A 22,147-nucleotide genomic window follows, 5' to 3' on the forward strand; every position below is an offset into this window, starting at 1 on the left:
GGGCTTGAACTCATGACCCCAAGATCAAGAGTTGCATGTTCATCCAACTAAGCCAACCAGGTAGCCCAGTACTGTGCTAGTTCTAAGCTGTGGGACCTTGAGAAATCTTTGTCTTGTTGAGGAAGTTTAGGGGAAAGGAAAATGGCCAGACTCCTACTAAAGTGTGTGATTCACATTTGGAACCTAGAAGACATTTTCTTTTAGAAACCTTGATGTGATCACTTGGTGGCAGTGCCTCCTTGCTATGTGACCTTGGATAAGTTGCTTAATTTTATTGTGACTTGGTTTCCTCACATATGAAATGGGGATGAAAGTATCTAGCTTAGGTAAGGGTGTTGTGAGGATTAAACAAGTAATATGCATGAAGCACTTAGCACAGTGCCTAGCATATGGTAAGCATAATAAGCACTGTACAGTATTATAATAGCATCAATTCTTTTAAATATATGAATGTAAATTACGGATTAGATTGACATGTGTATGCTGGCCTGGGAACCAAAGTCCACTGCATAAAATTGAATATATTTGAAAATGTTTATCTGTCCATGTTAAGAACTGATTTGCAAATAAACTTCTGGAATATAATATGCCCATTGGTATTTTGGCAGTTATCTCCATGTAGTAAAAGATAATAATGAGAAACATCAGATTTCCTAAGGAAACAGGGGACATCTTTTTGCTTCTTATCCTCTGCCAGTCTTATTCTTCATCCTTTTAGTAGAGGGAAAAACAAAAAAAAAACCAAAAAAGTACTTTATTTTCCTTTACATTAAATCTTGGTTTATAATATTAACTTACTTTCAAATAACATTAAAGGAAGCCCTGAAAATTCTTTAGAAAAATACTGTTCTAGAGATTATTTACTAAACTTTTTTGATATAAATACCATTTAAATGGTAACAGTTACAGTAATACATTTTAAACAATTTATCCTTTGTTTCATGGATATTTTTATGTTGCTAAGAATTTTATTCTCTCATTTTGTTTCTTAGATTGAGTTTGGGGGACTTTTTATCTAAGAATGTCTATTTTTCTTTTTTAAAGTAAACACTACACCCAACATGGGGCTTGAGCCTATAATGTTGAGATCAGGAGTCATGTGCTTTACTGACTGAGCCAGCCAGGTGCCCTATTTTTGGCGTTTAGTCAGCTTGTTAAACAAATTATCTGTCATTTCATGATCAATTACCCTTCTGATACCTCAGAAGCTAAATCCATTAACAAAAATACAGTTGTAATAGCCATAGAAAATGCCACTCTGTACCTCAGGTTCCAAGTAGTGGAGTGTGCATTTCCATCACACATTCTTCTCTCTGTTTTTCTTTCAGGTATGTAAAGAGATAACCTTGTCCCCCAAAAGGCAAAAACCAATTCATACAATCTGTTTTTATAGTTTCTTTTTTTCTTTTTAGGACTTTAAGACTTTTTCTTTTTAGTAGAGTATTAAGAGGTCCTTCTAAGATCATTAATAGTCTTATTAGAGATTATGGAAAGTCGTTTTAGGACAAGAACAGAAAAGGTAATTGCTAAGGGATTGTTCGGGGGAGGGAAGGAATTCACTTAGACGAGAGGTGACTGCCAGGTGTGGGGAAAAAGGTAGAACTGAGAGTGAAGGTAGGTTGCTAAAATTCTGGAAAGAAATCTTCCTACTACTCATTTGCCCTGAGTAGACTATCCAGAATTTTCTTCAGTGTGCACAGTTTTTGACTCATTGTCTTAAAGAAGTATGTTCAAGGGGCACCTGGGTGGCTCAGTTGTTAGGTGTCTGCCTTAAGCCCAGGTCATGATCCCAGGGTCCTGGGATCAGTGGAGGCCTGCTTCTCCCTCTCCCACTCCCTGCTTGTGTTCCCTCTCTCTCTGCCAAATAAATAAATAAAACATACAAAAGTATGTTCAAGATGGATGTGTTTATCTGTAACATTTTGCATTCTTTAACATGAGTTTGAGATGTATAGGTGATCAGGTTTCTTAATGTGTTAATTCAGAGGTTCTCTTCTAATTTAATGAAATACAGTTTTTCCTTCTTTCTGTATGTACATTTCTAGAACATGTTTAAAATTTATTTTTAAAAAAGTTATTCAAGTAATATTTTAAAATACTTTTTTAAAACATATATATTCTTAAAATTTTAGAAACCAAGAGATGAAAAAAGAACTTAATTCTATGGAGGTGGGTCCCTTTCAGGTCATTTTTCATTTTTTATATTACTTAGCTGCAGTGAATATATTTATACTTGTGCCTTTTCCACAGTTTAAAAAAAAATTACTTAAAATAAATACTTTTATTAGATTACATTCCCAGAAATGGAATTATAGCTCTTCCTTAGCTTACAATGGTGATTCATTCTGATAAATCTGTTGTAAGTTGAAAATGCATTTATCTATTTATTAATTTTAAAAGATTTTATTTATTTGAGAGAGAGAAAAAGAGAGCATGTGCACAAGTGGTGGGTGGAGGTAGAGGGAAAAGCAGACTCTCTGCTGAGCAGAGAGCCTGACGTGATGCTAAAAATGGTATTTAATACAACTACCCTACTGGGCATCATAGCTTAGCCTAGCCTACCTTAAGCAAGCTCAGAACACTTATATTAGCCTACAGTTGGGCAAAATCATCTAACACAAGGCCTTTTTTATAATAAGGTGTCGACTATCTCATGTAACTTATTGAATACTATACTGAAAGTGAAAAAGAACGGCTATTTGGGTACAGAATGGCTGTAGGTGTAATTGGTTGTTTACCTTTGTGATTGAGTGGCTAACTGGGAGCTGTGGCTTGCTGCCACCGCCCAGTATCACAAGAGATTATCACACAGCACACTGTTAGCCTGGGAAAAAATAAAAATTCAAAATTCAAAGTACAGTTTCTACTGAATGCATATTGCTTTTGCATTATAGTAAAGTTGAACTGTCATAAGTTGGTGACCATTTGTACTTAGTTAAAACTGTTCTGTGACTCTCAGTACGTATCAGAGTGAAAAATATTAGTCCACTAATTTTTACTTCTTATTACCATAGTTAAATGTTTTTCTGTATTTGTATATTTTCAATGTCTTTAATCTCTGAAGTGCCTATTTTCTCTTTTCTGTGGAATTTTCATATGTAGGTGATGTAATAAAACCTGGAGTTGATGCCAGTAATTTGTTGTTTTTAATTTTTTATCTTTGTATTTTTAGTAGAAAATTTGGTATCACCTAATTTCAAAAGTTTTGTATTTGAAAATTATGGAATTTATATGGACATACTCTTTATAATTGTATCTTGTATGCTGTAGGTCTAAAGGACTTGGGAATACTACATTTTTCCTGATGATTTTTTCCAGATTGAAGAAGGTATTGTTGTAATGGAAGATGATTCTCCAGTGGAAGCTGTGAGCACACCTAATACTCCCCGAAACCTTGCTGCATGGAAAATTAGCATTCCATATGTAGACTTTTTTGAAGATCCTTCCTCTGAAAGGAAAGAGAAAAAAGAGAGAATACCTGTGTTTTGTATTGATGTGGAAAGAAATGATAGAAGAGCAGGTAGGAAGCTTTATGAATACCTTTTTTTAAATTAACATATAATGTATTATTTGCCCCAGGGGTCTAGGTCTGTGAATCATCAGGCTTACACATTTCATAGCACTCACCATAGCACATACCCTCCCCAGTGTCCATCACCCAGCCACCCTATCCCCACCCTACACCCTCCAGCAACCCTCAGTTTGTTTCCTGAGACAAAGAGTCTCTTATGGTTTGTCTTCCTCCTGATCCCATCTTGTTTCATTTTTCCCTCCCTACCCCCCACAACCCTGCACTCTGCCTCTCAAATTCCTCATATCAGAGAGATCATATGATAATTGTCTTTCCCTGATTGACTTATTTCACTTAGCATAATACCCTGTAGTTCCACTCACATCATTGCAAATGGCAAGATTTGGGGGTTTTGATGGCTGCATAGTATTCCATTATACACACATGCACCCCACATTTTCTTTATCCATTCATCTGTTGATGGACGTTTAGGTTTTTTTCCATAGTTTGGCTATTGTGGACATTGCTGCTGTAGATGTTGGGGTTGCAGGTGCCCCTTCAGATCACTACATTTGTATCTTTGGGGTAAATCCCTAGTAGTGCAATTGCTAGGTCATAGGATAGCTCTATTTTCAGCTTTTTGAGAAACTTCCATTTTGTTTTCCAGAGTGGCTACACCAGCTTGCATTCCCACCAGCAGTGTAAGAGGGTTCCCCTCTCTCTGCACCCTCACCAACACCTGTCATTTTCTGACTGGTTAATTTTAGCCATTCTGACTGGTGTGAGGTGGTATCTCACTGTGGTTTTGATTTGTATTTCCCTGATGCTGAGGGATGTTGAGCACTTTTTCATGTGTCTTTTGGCCATTTGGATGTCTTCATTGGAGAAATGTCTGTTCTTGTCTTCTGCCCATTTCTTAATTGGGTTATTTGTTCTTTGGGTGTTGAGTTTGATAAGTTCTTTATGTATTTTGGATACTAGCCCTTTATCTGATATGTCGTTTACAAATATCTTCTCCCATTCTGTCGGTTGTCTTTTGGTTTTGTTGATTATTTCCTTTGCTGTAAAAAAGCTTTTGATCTTGATGAAGTCCCAATAGTTCATTTTTGCCCTTGCTTCCCTTCGGCAGTGTCTCTTAAAAGACGTCAATTATTCTGTATTTATCAGGAATGATAAAGATTTTTCCATTTCTAACTTTTAAGTGTGACTGCACTTCCAAAAGCTAAGTCTCTGAAAAGAAAGTTCAGTGAAGACTTAGGATTTTCTAGGTTATCTGTAGTACCACTTAGCTAATTAATTTGTTCAAACAATACATACTGAGTAGATGCGTTTGAGACATGTTGACAATGCAACAAGGCATTTTGTGTAATGTTCTTTTAATGGTTTTACTGCCATCATCATTAGCCATTATACTTAATTGACGAGGAGTAACGCGTATCAGTGTATCAGGTATTATACCAATTTCGTGAAGACAGCATTTCTCCTCTGTTGTTGTGGGCTAATTAGAATTTATAAAAATATGATAAAACACAGTGTGATCATTTTTCCTCATATTTTGCTATCTTTTTTCTTTTAGTTGTTTAGGTGTGAACTAAGAGAGAAGGGGGTAAATAGCATCCATAACAAGATAACTGTCACCACCCTGGGTTTTGTCCAAGAAGGGGGGGCATTCAGTGTAAGCAAAAGCAAATCAAAGTTGTCCACATGTTGGGAATGTTAGACAGAAAAATGAAGTTGATCTTAGGAAGAGGGAACTGTCTTGTAAAAGAAGGAAAAAAGTGGCAGTATTAGGGAATGGTTTTGAGAGACGAGTGACTAAGTATTAGCATGAAGGTCAGTGCTAATAATTCCCCATGTTTTTTTAAAAAAAAATAGGTTTTTTAAAATTTTTCTTAGAAACTAATCCTATTTCAGGAAATGAAACATAGGATTAGGAAAGGAAGAATGCTCGAAGTAGCTATCTATGGTTTTTCCTTTTATAACTAGGTACCAGACAGGGTCTTGCTCTGTCCAGATGAGAGTCAGTGCTGCTTGATTTTGCTTTTGTTGCCATTCAGTCTTACCTGTTGCTTTACTACCTGTGTTCTAATAAGCGTAGAGACAAACCATTGTTGATACTGTAGTCTAATTTCAGTTTCAAACATATTTTTGTCCGTATCTTTGTCTGCTGTTTCTACTGATTGGCATGTTAAGTGTCAGAAAGAATTGAAAAGAAATACAGTAGTTTCTGGGTTCAGCTACTTCTGTGCCTAGTATTCGAAGTCTGGCTTTTCCCACACTGTTCTCGTTTCTCAGGAAATTATTTTAAACTTGACTCTTCAGATATAAATTCCTATCATTATAAGTAAATTTATGTGAGCATGTAACATCCTTTTCCAAGGTTTATATATGATACACTTTTAAATATACTTTGTTTTTGTCTTTCGGACAGACATTATTAATTTTTGTGCTTTATTTTTGGAAGTTTTCCTTAAAAATTTAACCATAAAATTTAAACCAAAAAAATCTTAAAACTAAGGATTATTTTTCTCAACAGTGCTGTAGACTTTGACTGTTAATTTAATGTGCTTTTAGGAAGTTATGGCCCATGAGGGGAAAAAAGTGCATCATTTAAATACTGTGTTGACTTTATAGTGTAGCAAAATAACAATTTTAGGATTTTAAAAAACAAAACTAATATGATGTAGATCTTTTAAGACCAGTTTGAAGAATAATAATTCAGTTTCCTTTTAGATTGTGACTATATCATGTTTTTTTTCCTTTTTAAAGCTTTTATTTATTTATTTGAGGGAGAGAGAGACTGAGCATGAGCAGGGGAAGAGGGAGGGGAGAGAGAAAGGGAGAGGCAGGCTCCCTCCTGAGCAGGGAGCCTCATGGGGGGCTCTATCCCAGGGCCTGGGATCATGACCTGAGTTGAAGGCAGATGCCACCCAGGTGCCCCATCATGTTTTTTCTAAATACAGGCTTTGTTTTTGGGTTATTCTGATTTTGGTTGACTTTATAGATTGCATTTCCAAATCTGTGCTAGAATGACATTAGATGCTAATAATAGCAGTTAACATTTTTGAGGTGCTTACTCTCTGCCATCAGTCTACAGAAGTGATTTAGGTGGATTATTTTATGTAATAGGTACGATTATTTTTATTCTAAGCAACCGAAGGCACAATGAGGTTAAGTTATTTGTTCAAGTTCACTTAGTAAACGGGGGAACTGGGGTTGGAATAGGTGGTCTGACCCGACCCATTCTGTAAACCATTACTTTGTACTATTCAGTTTGGTAGCCACTAGCCACATGTATCAGTGAAAATTAAATCATATTAAAATTTTCGTTCCTTACTTACACTAGCCACATTTCAAATGATCAGTAACTACATGTGGTTAATAGTTACTGTATTAATGCAGATAGTATAAACCATTTTCAGAATTGCAGAAAGTTCTGTTGGATAGTGCTGTTCTGTACTCTTTTAGATCTGGATAATTGGTAAAGATTTGAGAGACCCAAAATTGATTATAAGGTTTTTTGAAATACATTATTTATTTCTGTGACATTTTAAAAATTAATAATAATTGGATTTTTGAAAAAATTTGTCATCTCTGTGATTCTGTTGTAGAAAACTATTTGTTAACTGAGATAACTTCATAAATAGGTAAAAATTTTCAATTTCCTAAGAAATTTAAAATTAAAATATGGGGTAAAATATATTAATGTGATGTTAAGAAATAATAAATTAAGACTGGCATAATTTTAATAGTAGTTTATAAAATTATTTATTACTTACTGTGTATTCATTCAATTTACAGTTGGGCATGAGCCTGAACATTGGTCTGTCTATAGAAGATACCTAGAATTCTATGTACTTGAATCAAAACTAACAGAATTTCATGGTATGTTGTTTTTGTATAAAGTGCTACATTTTAGCATTAGCTTTCTTGAAGAAGCTGTTGAACTAGATTAAGTTTTTTTTATTTTAAGTAATTATATCAAGAAAATGTAACAGTGACACTTTTGTACACTGCCATTCATGATAGGAATGTACTGTTTTTAACTTATTTCTGGCTTTTTTTTTTATGATTTTATTTATTTATTTGACAGAGAGCACAAGTAGGCAGAGAGGCAGGCAGAGAGAGAGGAGGAAGCAGGCCCCCTGCTGAGCAGAGAGCCAGCCGTGGGGCTCGATCCCAGGACCCTGGGATCATGACCTGAGCTGAAGGCAGAGCCTTTAACCCACTGAGCCACCCAGGCATCCCCATTTATTGCTTTTTAAATAATATTAAAATTTAAAAGATAACTATTCTTTAAATGTATTTTAGAAAAGGTTCTCTTTCCAGTTGAATTTTTGTTTATCTCAATGTGACAGAGAATTTAAACCAGGAATTTCAGAGTTGCTCTGTTCTTTCACCATTTTTCTTGATAAACATGTTTGCTTTGCATCAGTGCAAATGTTTTGATTTAGCTCTTAGATTTGGAAATAAAACTTGTAGAGTAATATTTCTTTTAAAGATCAGTCAGAAAAGGGAAATAGTTTTCCTTTTAGTTCTTCTCCTCACCTTTTGTCTCTCTTATCCATTAATTTTATTTAATGTCAGGGATGCAGTTACAAAGTATGTACAGTCATTTTTTATGTAGATTTGTGTATATTTCTGTATTCATTTATTTATGAGACAGTGCAAGTGAGCACATTAGGTGGGGTGGGGAAGGGGTAGAGGGAGAGTGGGAGAGAGAAAGAGAATTTTAAGCAGGCTCCATGCCCAGTGTGGAGCCCGATGTGGGGCTCGATCTCACAATCCTGAGATAATGACCTGAGCCAAAGTCAAGAGTCAGACATTAAGCTGACTGAGCCACCCAGGCACCCATGAATCTTTATTTTAGAGAAGCTTTATGGAGTGTCCCTGATTCAAATTTAGGTTGGTTCTGAATTGAGAAGGACAGGACAGGACCTTTTTTACCCTTCTTTACTAAAAGCAAAACCCATGATGAGGAGATTATTATAGGATGATAAAAAATACAAGGTCGCATTCCAAACTCTTTGCTTAGATTTTGAATTTGTACTTGTCTTTAAATGGTTTTCTCTTTGGGGCACCTGAGTGGCTCAGTTGGTTAAGTGTCTGCCTTTGGCTCAGGTCATGATCCCGGGGTCCTGGGATGAGGTCCCGCATCTGGCTCCTTGCTCAGTGGGAAGCCTGCTTCTCCCTCTGCCTGCTGCTTGTGCGCTCTCTTCCTGCTTATGTGCTCTCTCTCACACAAATAAATAAAATCTTAAAAAAAAAAATGGTTTTCTCTTTGTCTCTGCCAATCTTGAGCAGTACCATCCTTATCTCCTATCTCTGAGAACTTTTCCCTTGGATTGAGAGAAGACCTATAATTATACTTTAAAGCCCTAGGTTAACTGAAGTTGGATTCCCAATAATATTTTCCTTTTTGGTATTTAAATTTCTGAAGTCATCCCTGTTTGAGAAAGCATGTCCATGGTTTGTTTGTTTGTTGTTGATGTTGTTTTAAGATTTTTTTTTTAATTTGACAGAGAAAGAAACAGAGGGAGTGGGGGGAGGGGCAGAGGGAGAGAGAGAATCTGAAGCAGGCTCCGTGCCCAGTGTGGAGACTGATGATGAGCTCAATCTCATCACCCTGAGATTATGACCTGAGCCAAAACCAAGAGTTGGATGCTAAACTGACTGAGCCACAAGGCGCCCCATGTTCATGATTTTTAAACTTTGTTTTTAATCTTGTGTTTAATCTTGTGTAGTATTAGCAACATGCTACCTTTTTTTTTCCCATGAGAGAATAGGTATTTTTCTTTGTAAGATTTTGTCTCATTGAATCCCACAGTCTTCAAAATAATCTCATGGTATTTTTTTGAGGCTTTTTTACTAGTAGTATAGAATGCTTAAATAAATCTGTGTCAACAGAGTTGGTGATCAGTTTGGTTATTAGGAGACTCAGGTTCTTGGGTCTAGACTTCTGACTTGAAGCTTATGGATTTTGTCCAGATTAATTAATTATGTAATTTACGTTAAAAAAAAGATTTTATTTATTTACCTGGCAGAGCGTGAGCAGGGGGAGCAGCAGAAGGAGAGGGAGAAGCAGACTCCCCACTTAGCAGGGAGCCCAATGCGGGGCTTGATCCCAGGAATCTGAAATCATGACCTGAGCCAAAGGCAGGTGCTTAACTGACTGAGCCACTCAGTTGCCCCTTTTCCAGGTTATTTAAAAGATAATGCCTCATCTCTATAAGAGGGAGCATTATGAATCTGAATTTGCTGTAGTAAATTATAAATTAGGTTTTTAAAATAGTAGTAGAACGTAGTAATAACTTTCATATATATTGATTTCAGGCACATTTCCTGATGCCCAGCTTCCTTCCAAAAGGATCATTGGCCCCAAAAATTATGAATTCTTAAAGTCAAAGAGAGAAGAGTTTCAGGAATATTTACAGGTACAGTACCAACTCAGTTTAAAACGTTACTAATCATACAATTGTCTAATTTGTCTTTTTTTCTCTTGTGTATATATATTTTGTTTTACAGATACCTGTCAGTGTGGGTTTCTAAAATTCTTTTAAGATAGTTTTTTCCATGTGAAAATGAATTATTGTGAAAAGTACTTTTTAGGGGTTCCTGGATGGTTTAGTCGGTTAAGCATCCAACTCTTGATTTCAGTTCAGGTCATGATCTAAGGGTCATGAGATCGAGTCCTATGTCGGGCTCCACAGAAGCTTAAGATTCTCTCTCTCTCCCTCTACATCCCCCCTCTTCTGCTTGCACACTCTCTCTCTCTCAAAAAAAAAAAGTATACTTTTTGAAAAAATTGATGACCAATGAAATACCAGATATTTCTTAGAAGAAGAATAATTATATGTTGGGTTTAGTTTAAAACTTTCGGCGTGAGAAGATAAAGAAAAAAACTTGTTGTGTAAGATGAAATGCATTCTAAGTATACTGGGTAGTTTTTTGTTGTTCTTATCTTTTAAAAAAAATTATTATTTTTTTAGGTAATCTCTACCCAAAACATGGGGTTTGAACTTAAAACCCCAAGATGAAGAGTCACATACTCTACTGACTAAACCAGCCAGGTGTCCCTTTTGTCTTGTTTTCTGTTTGATTTTGTGTTTAGCACTTCTGAACTTGTGAATCTTCCCTCCCATTTTATTCCTCAGTTTTTTTTCTTTTGCAATTTGTAGGTGTTTTTCTGATTTCTTGGGATCTCCTGATCCTCTACCAGTCACCACTTGGAATTGAATTTTTTTTCCCGTGTGTGCACAGTGTTATGTAAACAATGTAATTGGTATGTGATTTCCATTGTTAGTACAGTCAGCCAAAATCAGGAGTGGGATGCTTAACTAAAATTGATTTAGACTTCTTTAAAATTAATGACCATCTTTCTTTATTTAATGAAGTGCATAAGACCAAAAAGTGGTTACTTTTTTGTTGTTAAAAAATATCTTTTTTTTTTGGGCACAGAATTTTGTAGATTTTATTAAGTGTTAATTCAGCCAAATTTGGATGCCTTCTTGCCCAAAATAAGTATTTTTAAATTAAAAATAATCATCAGTGTAAAGGGATATTTATATTTTATATCTTGTATTTGAACGGTTGAATGCTTCAACCCAGAAAATATTTGTTTTTTTTTTTTTTTTTTTTTTTTTTTTTTTTTTTTTTAAAGATTTTATTTATTTATTTGAGAGAGAATGAGTGAAAGAGAGCATGAGAGAGGAGAAGGTCAGAGAGAGAAGCAGACCCCCCAAGGAGCCGGGAGCCCGATGCGGGACTCGATCCTGAAAGTCCGGGATCATGACCTGAGCCGAAGGCAGTCGTTCAACCAACTGAGCCACCCAGGCGCCCAACCCAGAAAATATTTGTTACATAATTTTTTGGTATAACTACTGCAAGGATATTTGAACATTGTATATAGTAGTGTTAACCTTTGCCTTTGTTTGTACCATTAACCCATTATTTGAATGAGCTAAATCTTTCTAAGGACTAGAATACCACCTTCTAGAAGAGTATTTTCTGGTGATATGGAGCTTAAGGTTGCAGTTACTGGTATTTCATTTATACAAATTTCTGCCCATAAAGTTTTCTAACTGTTTCAAGTTACAAAACAATATTAGGTAAGACTGAGTTAATTTTGGCTTTAAAAAGTCAGTTTATCTTGTAAGAAAATAGTGTTGCAAGGACAGACAACAGATTTTCCAAATTATTTCACATTTTACACATTTAGTTTCCTGCAAAACCCTTTGTGTCAACTTCTTTTAATTATCAAGAAAGCTATATGATATTGTAGTATTTGTTTTATAGTTGAGAAACAGAAACAGTATTAGCCAGTGTTTCATCTTTCTTCCTCTATATCAGGTACCATGCTAAATGCTTTATATTACAACCCTGTAAATTAAGTAGCATTATTTTCATCTTACATGTGAGGAAACTCTTAAGTAATTTAGGAACTTATAAGAGACACTTCACTGGTAAGTGGAAGTGCCGGAATTCAAACCTTTTCATGTCTGACTGTAGAGGCTGAGGTCTTAGCTGCTGTACAATACTATTCTTTCTACAAATGTAGCTTTGTTATTCTGAATATAAAATAGCTTTTGAGGATTAAAAAAATTTTTTGTTGTTCTTATCATTGTAATACAGCTTTGATGATCCTTTTGAGCTTTCCTCCCCCCTTTTCTTCTTTTTTTCATTCAAGAAACTTCTGCAACATCCAGAACTGAGTAATAGTCAACTTCTGGCAGATTTTCTCTCTCCCAATGGTGGGGAAACACAGTTTCTTGATAAGATACTACCAGATGTAAATCTTGGTAAGTCAATTTAAAGAATCGTGTATATGAGGATAAACTGAAAATAATCAGCATTTCAGATTAATGTAGAGGAATAGTTTTATATAGTGAAGCCATGTGTCAAATTCTAACACACTTCTTATATACTGTTAGTAGGAATATAAATTGGGAACTACATGGAAAAACAGTTTGGTATGAAACTGAATGACTTAGCAGTCCCTCTCTAAAATACGTATTATAGAGACTCTTTTATTGATATTGAAGAATGTTCATAGCATCATTGTTTTATAGCCAAACCTAGAAAAATGTTCATTACCAGTAGATCAGCAGATAAATTATGATAGATTCGTAAAATGAATACCTATAGCATGTAGCTATTTGTAACAAGATTGATAATCTTAAAAGCATGGTGTTGAATGAAAGAAGCAAGACACAGAAGAATATATACAGCATGATTTCTTTTATATAAAGTTCAGTATAGACCACAGTAATAAGGAAAGCAGGAAAAGTTTGAATAAAGTTGTTAAAGATAATAGTGGAAGTAAAACAGTATTTCTAAGTATATTTTATATAATACAGTCTTAAGTACATATAGAACTAAAGAAATGAATTAAATATTACAAATGGGCCTTTGGCTTTCATTTGTATCTCTTCAAATTCATACATTTAGTTGAGCCAGAATACTTGGTGTTTGTGCATGGAGGTTTTCTTATCAGGGGAAAATGTGAGGACATTTTATATATGGTTATGTATGGTATTTATAAGACAGAATTGGGTAGACATGGTTGGTTGCTGACTAGGTTTGACTGAAGGAGAAGAAATGATCAAAGATGACCCAGGTTTCTATTTAAACAATTGAAGGGATGCTGTTACTTGCTGAGATAAGGAATAAATTGAGAGCAGTTCTGAACTTGTTGAGTTTACAGAATCCAGTTAAAGAAGATTTGTAAGGCAGGGGGGCCAGGAGATAGGCAAGAAGTAGAGATTTGAGGGTTATTTGAAATCAGATTGAGCAAATAAAATGGGCTCAAGGAAGAGCATGTAGAAGAGTCAGAAAAGAACAGGATGAAGAAGCTCTGTAGTTTAAGGAACTTGGAAAATTCTTTTTTTTTTTTTTTAATTTATTTATTTGAGAGGGAAAGAGTGAGCAGAGGGAGGGGGAGAGAAAGAATCATCAAGTGGACTCCCTGCTGAGTGGGGAGCTTGATAGAGGGGTTGATCCCAGAACCCTACGATATGACCTGAGCCAAAATCAAGAGTCAGATGTTTAACCGCCTGAGTACCCTGGTGCCCCAGGTTCTTGGGGAATTCTAAGGAAGCAGGCATAGTTTATGGGGGTAGCAAAGGAGAAATAGTCTGATGGGAGAGGGTTGGGTGGTTTTCATGTTGTAAAACAATCTCCCGTTTTAATTTGTTATTATGTCTCCTGCTATTGCTGTAAGTCTACTTTTTTCTCAGTTGAACTGCAAGAAATTTTAAGTTACATTTATCAATTTTGACTAATTTTTACAGGCATTTCTAAATGCCTATAAAATCTCAAGATATTTGATATTTTAAAATAAGGGAACCTAGAGATAAGATCAAGAAGAAATTTTGGCGGGGCGCCTAGGTGGCTGAGTGGGTTGAAGTCTCTGCCTTTGGCTCAGGTCTTGATCCCAGGGTCCTGGGATAGAGCCCCACATCAGGCTCTCTGCTCGGCAGGGAGCCTGCTTGCCCCCTCTCTCTCTCTGCCTGCCTCTCTGCCTACTTGTGATCTCTGTCTGTCAAATAAATAAAATCTTAAAAAAAAAAAATTTTGGCAAACAGGATTAGAATATGTATTCTTAATCTAAAACTCAGAATATAAGCTACTTACATAGTCAGTGTGGGTTTTTTTTTCTTTTTTCTTAATTTTATTTTTTTTTTTTTTTTTTTTTTTTTTTTTTTTTTTTTTTAAATAAGTCTTTATATTTATTTGACAGACAGAGATCACAAGTAGGCAGAGAGGCAGGCAGAGAGAGGAAGGGAAGCAGGCTTCCCGCTGAGCAGAGAGCCCGATGTGGGGCTCGATCCCAGGACCCTGGGATCATGACCTGAGCCGAAGGCAGAGGCTTTAACCCACTGAGCCACTCAGGCGCCCCCTTTTTTCTTAATTTTAGAGAGAGAGAGAGTATGAGTGGAGGGGAGGGGCAGAGGGCGAGGGAGAGAGAGTATCTCTTAGGTGGGCTGCACGCTGAATGTGGAGCCTTGATATGGGGCTTGATCTCATGACCCTGAGATCATGACCTGAGCCAAAATTAAGAGTGGGACACTTGACCAACTGAACAACCCAGGTGCCCCTATATAGCCAATGTAAATGTTGTAGCAGTTCTTAAAACTTTGACTAACTTTGCATGCTTTTAGGTATCTTTATATATTCATTATTGTTTAAAATCTTTTGAAAACATTTCTTATGGAAAATTTCAAATATATATGAAAGTAGAGAATTTTATATAATAAATTTCTCATTCTGTTTCAGCTGTTCCAACACTTGGCTTGTTTAGTCCCTTCTGCCCCCCACCCCAATCCCACTGTATTATTTTAAGTAAATCCTAAATGTTATATCTATAATAGTTAAGAATACCATATTTATTGTAAATTTCTATTGAATGTGAAATGGTAAGTTATTAATTTTTTACTTTTTACTTGGCTGTTTAGTATTTAAAATTACCTAGTGGAGGGGCACCTGGGTGGCTCATTTTGTTAACAATCTGCCTTTGGCTCAGGTATGATCCCAGGGCCCTGGGATTGAGCACCACATTGTGGGGCGGGGTGCTCAGCAAGGAGTCTTCTTCACCCTCTCCCTCTCCCTGCTGCTCCCCCTGATTGTACTTTATGTCTCTCTGTCAAGAAAATAAATAAAATCTTAAAAAAAATAAAATTACCTAGTGAAGTATACATGTAAGCAATTCTGAGATACATTATACCTTCATAAAATTAATATTTTATTTTTAATTGCAGGGAAAATTATAAAGTCTGTTCCTGGAAAACTAATGAAAGAGGTGAATAACTGATTTATGTATATTTGTAACATGATAGTTAGAAGCACATCTAAATATCAGCGAACTTTAACGGGTTATATGATTATTAAAAATCAATCTTGATTTTTTATTTTCATATCATGATTTCTGTATCACAACAGAAAGGTCAGCATTTGGAACCTTTCATCATGAATTTCATTAATTCTTGTGAATCTCCAAAGCCTAAACCGAGTAAACCGGAACTGACTATTCTCAGCCCTACTTCAGAAAACAACAAGAAGGTAGTGTGTCTTGCCTTAGAGTCATGAAGTTTGAAGTTGTCCTACTTGAGACTTTTCCATTATAGGGAATGTTGGTGTTAATGAAATGAATGGGACTTATATCTTTTATGTGAAAATCAGTTGTGCAGTTAAAGAGGGTATTTTATGCAGTGTCTGCCTCTTTAACAGGTAAGTGTTTCTTTCGATAATGGTATTTGTAAACTTCTGCCATTTCTGTATTTGGGGGTTATTTTTAAGGTGGTTTTCTTAGGTTGTAAATCAACAACAGCCAATACTCAAATTAATTGATATAATGTATTTATATTGATTTGATGTTTATTTTATCTCATTTCAATGGCTTATGTAATATTTAATCCATTCATTAAGCAGCTATATTATTGTGTGCCTATTGTTGAGTGCAAGGCACTAGAAAATGAATATACATTTCCAGTTTGCAGGAAACTCACTTTAGGGATTCCTGGGTGGCTCAGTTGGTTAAGTGTCTGCCTTTGGCTTAGGTCATGATCCCAGGGTCAAGTTGTACATTGGGCTCCTTGCTCAGTGGGGAGTCTCATTCTCTCTCTGCCTGCTCGTCCCCCCTGCCTGTGCTCTCTCTGGCACTCACTCTCTCTCTGACAAACAAATAAAATGAAATTAAAAACAAACGAAGCTCACTTTAGTTCCAGAATAGTGCTTAGCATGGGGAGCTGTTGAGCTCAAAGGCTAGCCCTCCCCCTTCCTGCAAAGCCTCACCTTTTTGTTATTACTATAAAAGATATTTTTCGTGTTTTTTCCACTTTATAATTTTCTTTTTGGTAAACAAATAGTTAATTTTTGTGTATTGATTTTTTAAATTCAAAAGCCTTGCTAGACTTATATTAACTTTAGTAATACATCTATTAATTCTTTTAGATTTGCACACTTATATGCAAATGATGGTTTTGTTTCTCATGGCTATGAACTACTATACAAAGGGCATGATTTCAGTGTTTCACCATTAAACCATACAGCATAACGTAGCTTTTTTCATAGATATTTTTTTATCAATAAGGTTAAGGAAGTTTACATTCCTGTTTGTGAGTGGCCTTGGCCTATAATTTTTCTTTCTCGTTCTATCCTTGTCACATTCTGGTATCAGTTATATTAACCTTTTCCTGTTTGCTGGTAAAGTTATAATTGGAATTAGTAGTTCTTTAAATAATTGGTAGAACTGGTTGTTAAAGTCACCTAAGCCTTGAGTTTTGTTTATAGGAAGGTTTTTTTAAAAGCCAACTTAATTTCTTTAATGAATATAGTATTCTTCAGATTTGTTGCGTGAGTCAGTTTTTTGCCTCCAAAGATTTTATTTATTCACCTGAGAGAGAGAGAGAGAGAGAGAGAATCTTAAACAGGTTCTACACCCAGCTTGGAACCTGATGCAGGGTTCCATCTTAGAACCCTGATATCGTGACCTGAGCCAAATTAAGAGTCAGACCCTTAACCAGCCGAGCCACCTAGACACCCCAATAGGTTATATTTTTCAATACATTTTTTATTCTATCTTAATTTGAAATTTTTTTGGCCTAAAGTTGTTTTTTTCTGACATCTGTAGCTATGTCCCCTTTGATTTTTTAATATTATTTCTGTCTTTTTCTTTTTTTTTCTTTTGATCAGTCTTGCCAAAGATTTTGACCTTTTCATCTTTTGACTTGTTGATCTTTTCTATCAAACTTTAGTTCCTTGATTTCTGCTATTTTATTATTACCAATAACACACTTTTTTCCATATCCTGGGAGTAAGTAGGGCTGAGGTTTAGTTGCATTTCATCATTTTTTACTATAAGTAATTTTCTACATCTTGTTTTCACACTGATTAGGCATTTCTGGATTGTGACTATTCTTGTCCAAATAAATTTTGGTTACAGCTAAGTGTTCACATCTAAACACCCTTTAATTGTGGATTATAATTTGTTAAGTCATGTTAGTTTTAAAATTAGCTGTCATCAATATATTTACACATCTTTACATGTTCATTTGCTCCTTTTGGTGTTCAAAAAAGAGTTTCTTCATGAATAATGAATTTCCTTTGTGTCTAAATTTCCTTGTGTCTAAAATTAATGCAGACTTTTGTATACTATTTTGGGAGGAATATGTATTTTTTGTTCAATTTTGGGCATAAACATGAAACTTTAGAGGCAGAGCTTAATCTATCTGATAATTCTGTTTTGAATGGAAAAGTGTAAGTGCCTGTGCTCTGTTCACGTTAGCTTTAGTGATTGTTACCATCAGGTGTAATAAACTATTTATCTCTTTATTATTTCAATTTTTACATTAGCTTTTCAGTGATCTGTTTAAGAATAATGCAAACCGTGCTGAGAATACAGAAAGAAAGCAAAACCAGAATTATTTTATGGAGATGATGACTGTAGAAGGAGTCTATGATTACCTGATGTATGTAGGTAGGTAAGATATATATGGTTACTGTGAAGACCTATTTTTCATTTATGTATCGTTTCTTCTGTGATACAAATTAATGCTCTTCACTATTGCCCCATTGTAACCTCTTTTTAAATTGAAGATACTTCTTTTATAAGAATTTGATATAATTGGGTCTTGAACATACTAAAGTTACTAATGTTTACAAATAAAATATTGACCATTTATGGTTTTTTATACTGGAGAATGTTTGGAATATCTGTTTATCTTAACAAAATATTCCATATGATCCTTCTCAGGACGGGTGGTCTTCCAAGTTCCTGACTGGCTTCATCATCTCTTAATGGGAACTCGAATCCTGTTTAAAAATACCCTGGAAATGTACACTGACTACTATCTTCATTGTAAACTAGAACAGCTGTTCCAGGAGCACCGTTTGGTCTCACTCATAACACTTCTCAGAGGTTTGTATTTTGTCATGTGTTTGTTTCATGTTTAATGGACTTTTGTGTCTTGCTTTTCGTTGGTTTACTAGGATTTCTGCAATGAAGTAATTTGTAACAGGTAAAAATTTCAGCAAATATTTTTTTGTCTCTTTTTAGATGCTGTATTCTGTGAAAACACTGAACCTCGCTCTCTCCAAGATAAGCAAAAACGAGCAAAACAGACTTTTGAAGAAATGATGAATTACATTCCAGGTATAATATTTAAGTAGTTTAATATAGACTAGCATTTCTTTGAGATCACAGTGTATAGCAATTTTCTTTTAAGATTTTATTTGGAGAGGACACGTGGGTGGCTGAATTGGTTGGGCGACTGCCTTCGGCTCAGGTCATGATCCTGGAGTCCTGGGATTGAGTCCCGCATCCAGCTCTCTGCTTAGCAGGGAGTCTGCTTCTCCCTCTGACTCTCCCCTTCTCATGCTTGCGCTCTCTCTCTCTCTCTCTCTCTCTCTCCAAATAAAATCTTTAAAAGATTTTATTTGGAGAGAGAGAGAGCAAGCACATAAGTTAGGGGAGGGGCAGCGGAAGAGGGAGAGAAAGAATCTCAAACAAACTGCATCAAGTGTGGAGCCTGATGTGGGGCTCAATCTCAAAACTCCAGATCATGATCTGAGCTGAAATCTAGAGTTAGATGCCTAACCAGCTGAACCATCCAGGCACCCCACAAGGTATATTGGATTATTGAAACTAATTTTTATTTTGAGTTACCATTTTAGAAATAGTTACAAAAACCAAGTAAAATTAACTCTTTAGTTAATTAAATTTGGTTTTTATGATATAAGCATTATGAACTTTAAGAAAGGCTTTTGCTAATGCAGTAGCCAGATTCTTGTAGCAGCAACTTATAATCAGACTGATGTAAGTGATATGTTTGTGGGACAATTTGGAATCCTGCCACCCATTATGCTCTGAGAAGAACTACAATAGTGTTTATGAGTAAAAGATCAGAATTAATTCATTCATTCTAAATTTACTGAGCACTTTCCACATGTCAGGCACTATGCGGAGAGCAAGGGCTATAAAAGTATACTTGAGTAGTTCCGTCTAGCAGGAAGACAGGTATACAGACAAAACGTACATGTGGTGGAGGCATGTTCAAGTCACAGAGTATCTCAGAGGAAGAGAATGATCACTTCTGTAAAGGAGGTAGGCTTGAGCCATAAGGTAAATGAATGGTAGTAACCTTTTATAGAGTGGGAAATACAAGGAAAAAATGTCCAAGGGTCAAAGCAGAGGATACTTAGTTTAGAATATTTTGAGTGTGAATTGCCTATACATTATTCAGGAGGAACTGTCTAATAAGGAGTTAGATATCCATCCAGGTTTTGAAATTAGAGAAACAAATGGTAAAAGAGATATGGGAGTTATTTGTAGTGGATAATCATGCCCAGAGAGAAAATACAGAGTAGGACTTGAAGAGGCCTTTGGACTGTATCTTAGAGAATCCTCATCATTGAACAATTAGTCTTAGAATAGTCCTGCTGCTCTTTATGAAGACAGTTAAGTTAAATCCCTGGTCTGAATATAAAAGTGAATAAAAGCTATTTTGGGCTTAGTCTTCTATTGGTAAATGATGAAATAATTTTTTACCTGTTTTGTAACAGCAGCCCTTAGCATTCATGGCTTTAGCAGTCTTAGTTTTGATATTAGAGACAACATAGAAGCCAGTGAATGTATTAATTTATTATTTTGCTGAGGTACAAATCTGAATCACATCTACTTAAAGACTTCTCTTTGGAAGGAGTAATTTAATGAGTAAACTTAGCATGTTTTTAAGTTGTTCTTTACCCCTCATTTCTTACTCAGGGACTCGTAAAAGATTTGAAAGGATCGCTTATTTTTGTCCATTATGCTTCATGTGTCTTAACTGGGAAATTATGTGTAGTATTGCTGAATTAGAGGATTCATAAAGATCCATATTGGGCTACATGTCTTGAAAATAGCAAGGATCTGCTATGCTTATTATAAATTTAATTTGGCCTTTGCCTCTTAGGGTTAGATTTATCTCCTAGAAGCAAACATAAGGTGAAAACTTTTTAAGAACATCATTAATAGCTTTATTATGTTGGGGGACAGGGGAAAGGACAAATATTTGAGCACTTTCTTTACTTAAGAATAATTTTATTTTCCTCTTTTGGGGAAAACATTCAGAGATTTTTTTAGTAAGGACTGACTCTTGGGTACGAGAAATGATACATGACAGCTGTGCAATCAAACATGTATCAGAACTTTTTGGATCCTAAATTAGTGTTTAAACATTTCCCAAAAAGATCGTTTTGTAAGATGGTTAGTAATAATTACACAAAAAGTACAAAAGTAAAGTCAAGAGGTCATAGTCATTGAGGAAAGTCAGTGTTCAAAAATTAAACTTCTTTTCTGATATTAAGATATTCAAACATTATGAAAAATATGTAGAGTAAAAAATAGAAACCATCTTCTCCCTAATCAGTTTGGTGTTAATACTCACATTTTTCTGTGCATTTCTGTACATATGTGTACAAATGTATACACAGACTTCTAGGATTTGATTTTATTTGTTTTACCTGAATGGGATAACATAATATGTATTATTTTCTAACTGTCTTTTATCACTTAATAGTATAAGTAGATTTCTTTACTGCAACATTCCTCAGAGCTTGTAGTATACTTTGTGCATTGTGAATCTCCAAAAGGGCGAGTTTTTTAACTTGACTGTAGAAGCCTTTTTTCTAGGAGCCCCTTGCAGAACACTAGTTTAGGAAATGCGGATTTATAGTTTTTGTGTAATACCTGGGAAACAGGGTGAAGATTTTGCTTTCTGGTCCAGTTAATCATGAGTCACCTTATAATGTAAAATGTTTCACATTTGGTTTTCTCTTTTAGATCTGATAGTCAAGTGTATTGGTGAAGAAGCCAAGTATGAAAGCATCAGACTTCTCTTTGATGGCTTACAACAGCCAGTTCTCAATAAGCAGGTAAAATTCATCAAAGCATGTTAACAAGTGTTGGCTAGGTTTTATGAAGGACCCACAGTAGGGTGTCTGGTATATTATTAATTGTGAAGTGACACTATGTTAAATCAAGACAGTGCACGTCAGCCATTCAGATAGAAAAAACACTATTTTATCTCTTACTCTTTTTTGCTGATTATTTTTTTAAATTTTCTGTTTTAATTTCAGTATAGTTAACATACAGTGTTGTGTTAGTTTCATGCGTACATTATCATGGTTCAACAATTTTACACGTTACTCAGTGCTCATCATGATAAGCACACTCCTTAATCCCCATCACCTATTTCACCCATCCGCACACCCACCTCACCTGTGGTAGCCATCAGTTTGTTCTCTAGAGTTAAGAGTTGCTTTTTTTTTCTTTATAAAATGAGTTGTTTTGACTTAAACATAGATTCATCATATACAAAATTCATGAAATAAAACAAAAATTTAAAAATTAAGAATTCCATCATTTAGATTACATAGAATAAATTATATGTATAGTTCAGTCTGTACATATTTTGTTGAGATGTTTATAGTTAAAATTTTGTGTCCTGCTTGTGTCTTTAACATTTATGCAGCATAATAATAAAATGTACACATATGAAGACATGTGTATCTGAGTTCTATTCCCAGCCTTCTCGTTTAGAGGTAACCACAGTCCTGAATTTTGTTCTTATCATTTTAATGGCTTTTATCTAATGCCTTAAA

The 22,147-nt window shown here is 35.2% G+C and overlaps 1 protein-coding gene across 3 annotated transcripts in view; it reads left to right on the forward strand.

Annotated features, from left to right (window-relative positions):
* The window catches only part of SNX14 (sorting nexin 14), an 87,928-nt gene that overhangs the window by 64,883 nt on the left and 898 nt on the right, over positions 1–22,147 (forward strand). For all 3 annotated transcript variants that reach the window (XM_080805588.1, XM_080805589.1, XM_080805590.1), the window contains 10 exons: positions 3,319–3,520; positions 7,313–7,396; positions 9,845–9,945; positions 12,198–12,309; positions 15,268–15,308; positions 15,449–15,568; positions 17,861–17,984; positions 18,261–18,425; positions 18,564–18,659; positions 21,327–21,418. In XM_080805588.1, coding sequence (XP_080661714.1) covers positions 3,319–3,520; positions 7,313–7,396; positions 9,845–9,945; positions 12,198–12,309; positions 15,268–15,308; positions 15,449–15,568; positions 17,861–17,984; positions 18,261–18,425; positions 18,564–18,659; positions 21,327–21,418 — 1,137 coding nt within the window. The remainder of the gene's footprint in view (positions 1–3,318; positions 3,521–7,312; positions 7,397–9,844; positions 9,946–12,197; positions 12,310–15,267; positions 15,309–15,448; positions 15,569–17,860; positions 17,985–18,260; positions 18,426–18,563; positions 18,660–21,326; positions 21,419–22,147) is intronic.

Source organism: Martes martes (assembly GCF_963455335.1).
Source record: "Martes martes genome assembly, chromosome: 6".
In the NCBI taxonomy this organism is placed as follows: domain Eukaryota; kingdom Metazoa; phylum Chordata; class Mammalia; order Carnivora; family Mustelidae; genus Martes; species Martes martes.